Source organism: Morus notabilis, unplaced genomic scaffold, assembly GCF_000414095.1.
Source record: "Morus notabilis unplaced genomic scaffold, ASM41409v2 Scaffold155, whole genome shotgun sequence".
NCBI classification, from domain to species: Eukaryota; Viridiplantae; Streptophyta; class Magnoliopsida; order Rosales; family Moraceae; genus Morus; species Morus notabilis.
The window spans coordinates 308,362-315,109 of NW_010361021.1; the positions used below are offsets into that span (position 1 = coordinate 308,362).

General features: G+C 35.2%; 1 protein-coding gene across 1 annotated transcript; it reads left to right on the forward strand.

Annotated features, from left to right (window-relative positions):
- Positions 1–340: 340 nt before the first annotated feature.
- LOC21403946 (putative pentatricopeptide repeat-containing protein At5g40405) lies at positions 341–2,443 on the forward strand. The gene has a single exon (XM_010098031.2). It carries the CDS (start codon positions 469–471, stop codon positions 2,314–2,316), a length of 1,848 nt encoding a protein of 615 aa, XP_010096333.1. The 5' UTR covers positions 341–468; the 3' UTR covers positions 2,317–2,443.
- The last annotated feature ends 4,305 nt before the right edge of the window (positions 2,444–6,748 follow it).

The following is a 6,748-nucleotide window of genomic DNA, read 5'->3' on the forward strand; positions in this document are numbered from 1 at the left end:
ATTAAATTAGTGACAATAAAATATGTTAGACCAAAAATTTTATTATATTAAATTAATTGGTAAATTCGCCACGTTGTAACTAAAAAAAAAATCAATAAGTTGTAGAGCCAAATTTTAAAATTAGAATTTCATGAGTAGGTTGTCAAGCCTGAAAAGTTTTGCTGACAAAGGCATAAAAACCCAATTTGAGAGTATTTAGGACATTTCAAGAAGGTTAAAATCCCGTTTCGATTTCACATAAAATTTTAAGCTCGTTTAGTTCATACATTTCTGACATTTGAAATTTAAATTTTTTATAAGAAAAAAATACTACGATAAAATTAAAATTCTCCCGCGGGATTAGATAATAGGATACCCACATAATTCCATTCATAACTTCCGGCAGTAACTAGCATACTCAGAATCTCCACACAAACAAAAAGAACCGAATAGGATCATGATCAAACAACACGACATTATTTGCTGATCATGAGCTCCTTAAGGTGCATTTCAAAACACCCAACAATTTCTCTAATAGACTCACGCACATCTCTCAAGGAGCTGAAGCAAATCCACGCCCAACTGCTGACGAACGGTCTCCTTAACGACCCCAACCGTCTAGGCCAATTCGTCGCCACCATAGCCATCCACAACCCCAACAACCTCGACTACTCGAACCAAGTTCTCGACCAATGCCACTTCCCAACGCTTTTCGCCTTTAACTCCATGATCAGAGCCTACTCCAAAACCTCCACGCCTCACAAAAGCTTCCATTTTTACAATAGGATTCTAATGTCCAACGACAATCTCTCGCCTTATAACTACACGCTCAATTTCATGGTTCGTGCATGCGCTCAGCTTTCGGGTTCCGAAACCGGTCCGTCGGTTCATGGTGCGGTCATAAAGCAGGGGTTTGAGAATGATCCGCATATTCAAAGCGGGTTGATTTTCATGTACGCCGAGTTGGGTCGCTTGAGCTCGTGCCACCGGGTGTTCGGCGTGATTCCCGAGCCGGGTGTTGTGTGTCAGACTGCAATGGTGAGTGCTTGTGCTAAATGCGGTGATGTTGGGCTTGCGCGGGACCTGTTTGATGAAATGCCGCAGAGAGACCACGTCGCTTGGAATGCGATGATTGCGGGGTACGCGCAATGTGGGAAGTCGAGGGAGGCGTTGGCTTTGTTCCACATGATGCAAGTGGATGGTGTGAAGGTGAATGAGGTGTCTATGGTTTCTGTTCTGTCGGCGTGTTCGCACTTGGGGGCATTGGATCATGGGAAATGGGCGCATGCTTATATTGAGATAAACAGGTTGAGAATGACGGTGAATTTAGGGACCGCGCTTATTGATATGTATGCAAAATGCGGGGACATGAAAAGGGCCATGGAAGTCTTCTGGGGAATGAGAGAAAAGAATGTGTACACATGGAGTAGTGCCATGGGTGGCCTAGCTATGAATGGATTTGGAGAGAAGTGTCTTGAGCTCTTCTCGCTTATGAAACGAGATGGAGTTCAGCCAAATGAAGTAACATTTGTTGCAGTCTTTAGGGGTTGTAGTGTGGTTGGATTGGTTGCGGAAGGTTGCGAGCATTTTGACTCGATGAAAACAGTGTATGGAATCGAGCCTCAGATAGAACATTATGGGTGTTTGGTCGATTTATATGGTCGAGCAGGGCGTTTAGTTGATGCCCTGGGTGTCATCGATAGCATGCCTATGAAGCCCCATGCCGGTGCTTGGGGAGCTTTGCTTAATGCTTCTAGAATGCACAAGAATTTGGAGTTGGGCAAACTCGCCTCGAGAAAGATTGTGGAGCTAGAGGCCAAGAACCATGGTGCTTATGTTCTTTTATCAAACATGTATGCGGATTCAAAGAATTGGGATGGAGTTAGTAATGTGCGTCAGATTATGAAGGCTAAAGGTGTAAGGAAGCTTCCTGGTTGTAGTGTTATTGAGGTGGATGGTGAGGTTCATGAATTCTTTGTAGGGGACAAATCCCATCCAAGATATGATGAGATTGAGGTGAAGTTAGGTGATATCTCTATGCGGCTTAAATCATTCGGTTATACGGCGAATACTAATCCGGTGCTATTCGATATAGAAGAAGAAGAGAAAGAAGATGCCTTGTGTAAACACAGTGAGAAGGTTGCAATTGCTTTTGGCTTGATCAGCTTGAGGGAGGGTGTTCCAATTAGGATTGTGAAGAACCTCAGGGTTTGTTGGGATTGTCATGAAGTAACAAAACTGATTTCAAAACTTTACAATAGAAAAATTGTTGTTAGAGATAGGAATAGGTTCCATCATTTTCAAGACGGCGAGTGTTCTTGCAAGGGTTATTGGTGAAACAAAAATTTGACTAGTTTCATTTCGAGAAGATTTTGTTTATTCTTAGATGTGAATTGGAGGAAGATTTCTTTTTTTGTCTATTTCTTCATAAGTTATCAAGAGAAGATTGCTTTTACATTCTTTGTTGGACAGCATTATGGGAAGATATTGTTTTCCAGTAATAAAAGATCAGGATTCAGACCATTTTTCTATCAGATACGTGCACATTTGTTCCTGAGTCTATGATTAACCTCTAAGTCCCTACATGCCATGATTGTAGCCGACAACAACTTTCATTTCAACTGATGCATGGGCATAGTTGAATTTGGGATGTGCCTTTGGGCCTCGAAAAGTATTCGAGCCCGTTCATTGAGTGTGGCTACGGAGGCATAAGGGATTCCTCCAAGTACGGACCTAAAAGAGTAGTGTTGGGGCCCAGATGGTGTCTAAAATTTTTTGTTGTACCTCTCTTACCTCGCTTGGGCCTTGAAGAAGTGCTTGATCTTATCCATCTCCTCGAATAAGGGCTCAAACGAGTAGTGAATGAGCCACTTTTCTAATAAAGTGAAAAGAAAAAAAATAAAGAATTTACCTGCTGCATGAGTTTAACCTTTTATCTTTACTCTTAATAAATACTTTTTATTAATGTAATTATTTAATTAAAAAAGTTATAAATTAAGAATAAAGAGTAAAAATTCTTATCCATATACTTTTAAAGAGTATTTATCAAGATTATTTAAGTGAAAAAGATGTAGGAGCATGTTGTAACTCGGGAACTGACCTATATGGCTTCGGCCTTAAAGAAGTGCCCAATCCTGTTCATCTCCTCAAAATAAGGGTCCAAAAGAATATCCGTTCACTTCACCGATTCGAGTTTAGAATTTGAGTTTTACTATAGTAAAAAGTTCTCAGAAACAGTCACATCTAACTTTTTTGCTACAGTAAAAATCTCTCACATAAAATCACATCTTAACTCAAATTATAAATTCGAATCAGCGAAGTGAACGAACCCTATGGATTCTTGAGTTTCATCTTTAGTCTCTTAGGTAGTATTTAAAGTTTTTTTTCCTTTTTTTTTTTTGGCTCTGAAATGATTGCGCCAATACTACGTTATCAATGTTTCACGTTTAAAATTTATGATTCATGCAATTTATTTTTATGCAAATATATTTACGTAACTGCTGTTACGGGATTTGCATGCTGACAGATATTTCTAATGACATGACATGGCTTTACCAAGATCTGACTTGTTTACATCCAATATTCATTATTTCTTCATTCCAAACGTTACAAAAGGAAAATAAACATAAAATTATTCCAGTGTTAGGAAACCAAACCCAAAAAAAAAAAAATTAAAAAAAATTAAAAAAAATAAAAATCACTTCTTGATGTTGTGAAAATGCACATAACGGGAAGAATAGCTAAAGTGGAAGCATTTTCTAGGTACAAACGTCTTGCAGATATGTTATGGCCCCGTTCATTTCGCTGATTCGAGTTTAGAATTCGAGTTTTACTACAGTAAAAAGCTCTCACAAACAATCACATCTAACTTTTTTGCTACAGTAAAAAGCTCTCACATAAAATAACATCTCAACTCGAATTAAAAACTCAAATCAGCGAAGTTAACGGGTAATATGTATATCAGAAAGGAATAAATTGGTTAAGTGAGAACACAAACTTTCCTTGGAGTACAGCATTAAATGTCACGTAGACCATACTGCAATTTGTTAATATCTTCAGATATTTAAGTCTAGATATTTATCTAATTAATTTCAAAGAGAGATATTGGTGGACTACGAGTGTGAACAGTAGAAGTGTGACAAGACAAAATCGGTTATATTCATAAATTGTAGTGCAGCCATATGTTAAACTAAAATAGCAAGCAAATTTGAAATAAGACATTGGTCCTTGATTTCTTACCCCACCAAAAAAAAAAAAAGAAGAAAAAAAAATCTTATACGTGTATAAGCAAGATGTTGATATCTATATAACAGGAAAAGTGTCACATCTTACTGGCTTAACAAGGTAGAGGGATTTTGATAGGGAAAATGAAAATGTAGGTTGTTTGGTAGGAGAGAAAAGAGAAAGGAAGAGAAAATAGAGTAAAAAATAATACACGTAGGCCCCACCATTTTTTTTCTTTCCACAAGTGGGCAGAAAATGAGATGGAAAATAGGGGCAACTCATTAAAGTGAGCAAAGTTACTAAACTACCATTTTCTCTATCAACATCCAAGTAAAAAATTTAAGGGTATAAAAGTAATTTACGAATAAGATTTTTTCTTTTCTCTCAATTTAACTTCTAATACCAAACAGGTGAAGGTAAGCTCATTTTCTTTCCATCTTCTCATACCAAACAACATAAAAGAAAATCAATTTTCTTTCCATCATTGCTATTTTCTATCACTTTTATATTTTCTTTCTATCCTATTTTCTTTCCTTCGTACCAAACATAGCATTAAAGTTGGGAGATTTTTCTTTCACCTGTCATAAACTAGAAGCAAAAAAAAAAAAAGTTTGTTACGGCATAATTCCACTAATCACATTGGTCATTAGAACATTATCATTGGCCAATAAGTCTCCTCTTTACCTAAGGAAGAAAGCAGCTGATTTAACAAGTTCGATAGGAAAAAAAAAAAAAAAAAGCAACTGTGAGTTTCTGGTTAAATTTCAAAAAGGAGCTCTACACGTTTTTTTTTTTTTTTTTAAATTTTTGTGAAAGATTTTCCCGACCAGTGTTGGAGAACGTGTATTAAATTAATCAAATTAATTTGAAGTTTGACTAAATTTTTAAAGGGTCCCTTGAAAACACTTTTACCAAACTTTAATAAAAAGAGTATCATAAAGATATGATATAGATACGCAGACTACCATTTTCCTGTTAAACGTGTTACACATTCATATACATAATGATAATATGCGTGCATGTAAATTTACATAATTTACACATGTTAATCTACGAAGCGTTTACTTTTGCATGAAGTACTGTATTAGTCACTTACACGTTAACAGATACATGATTAATTGTATCAGATCAATCATACTTAAAAATATATAGATTCATGTATTCTCGGGGGATGATTCCGATTATCAATTTCACACTGCAAGCACCCAATAGCTAAACCATGAGTAACTAGTGAATCATTATCTCGTGAAAATGATACTCTATATTAAAATAATGTCATAAATACCGGCGATGTTAAACACTATATATTTTCATACGTGTTCATTTTTTTTTTTTTTTCTAATAGATAATACGTGCCTTAGGCAACGCAGAATTTTCAGTACTGGATTCTAGCTGTGCCCATGTGAAGGCAGAAGCTCATTCAATAATTTGTATGATCTTCTACTAAGTTGCAGAATTTTATAACTCATCTTCGTCCGTTTTGAAACTTATAATCCCAAAGCATATATATATATATATATATATATGTGTGTGTGTGTGTGTGTGTGGTATTTGTAACTTCAATGTTATTGGTGAGCAAGCACGAAATAAGGGTGGTCAACAACATAGGCTAATCTACCATTTAAAAAAAAAAAAAAAAAAAGCTAATCATGGTTTCTCCAAAGTCAATGATTCTCAGTACTGAGGACGTTTGGTTGATGAATTCAGAATCATTCTCAATTTACGTGTATTTTTTGTGAGAAAAAACACTGTAACGAGTCACGAACCATGATTTTATAACTAATTATAAATCCTTGCATGTCATTTAGTCCTAAATATATAGACGTTCATAGAATAGTACCAAATTATCAGATGTTTCCATTGCATTTCTATTTTTTTGTTATTTTCTAAGCCAAATATATATTACCGATTCATAAAAACATTATTGAAAACAAGTATAATTAGTAATAAGGAGTGGATATAAGCGTTTACTTTTGCTTCCAAATGGCAACCAAAGGAAAGGGGCAAAACAAAACAAAAAAAAAACAATTAGCGTTTACTTTTGCATCATGTATATCTGGAAAAGGTATTATAACAAGTATTGATTAATCGGAAACTTATAATTAATTAATTAAGTCTCTAAACTCTTGTCATTATATAAGGTCAAGCTATATTATTGAGTCATATTGTAAGCTGCCAATAGTATTAATTAATCTTGTGGAAAAGGGTAAAAGAACAATTAAGCACAAGACTGCCAAATTAATCTTTCATTTCCTTTGAAAGAGTGAAAAGAAAAGAAATATAATATACTAGCTATGTTACATATACTTTCTTGGATATATTCTTCAAAAGCACCGATTCTTGTCTTAGTTTAATATTTCTTGAACGTTTTTCTCTTATTAATTAAAAAAAAAAAAAAAACTAGATAACATCAAAATTGACCCATTACGCAACTTGATATATGTACATTTATTTACTGTTACGTAATCCAGAATTTGGAGAACTTTTGCCGACTGCTGAGGATATAACAGAATGGGGATCATAAGGCTGCTGTATAAATATATAT

Coding starts and splice junctions, on each gene's coding strand:
- LOC21403946 (XM_010098031.2), top strand. CDS start 469: ATGAGCTCCTTAAGGTGCATTTCAAAACACCCAACAATTTCTCTAATA.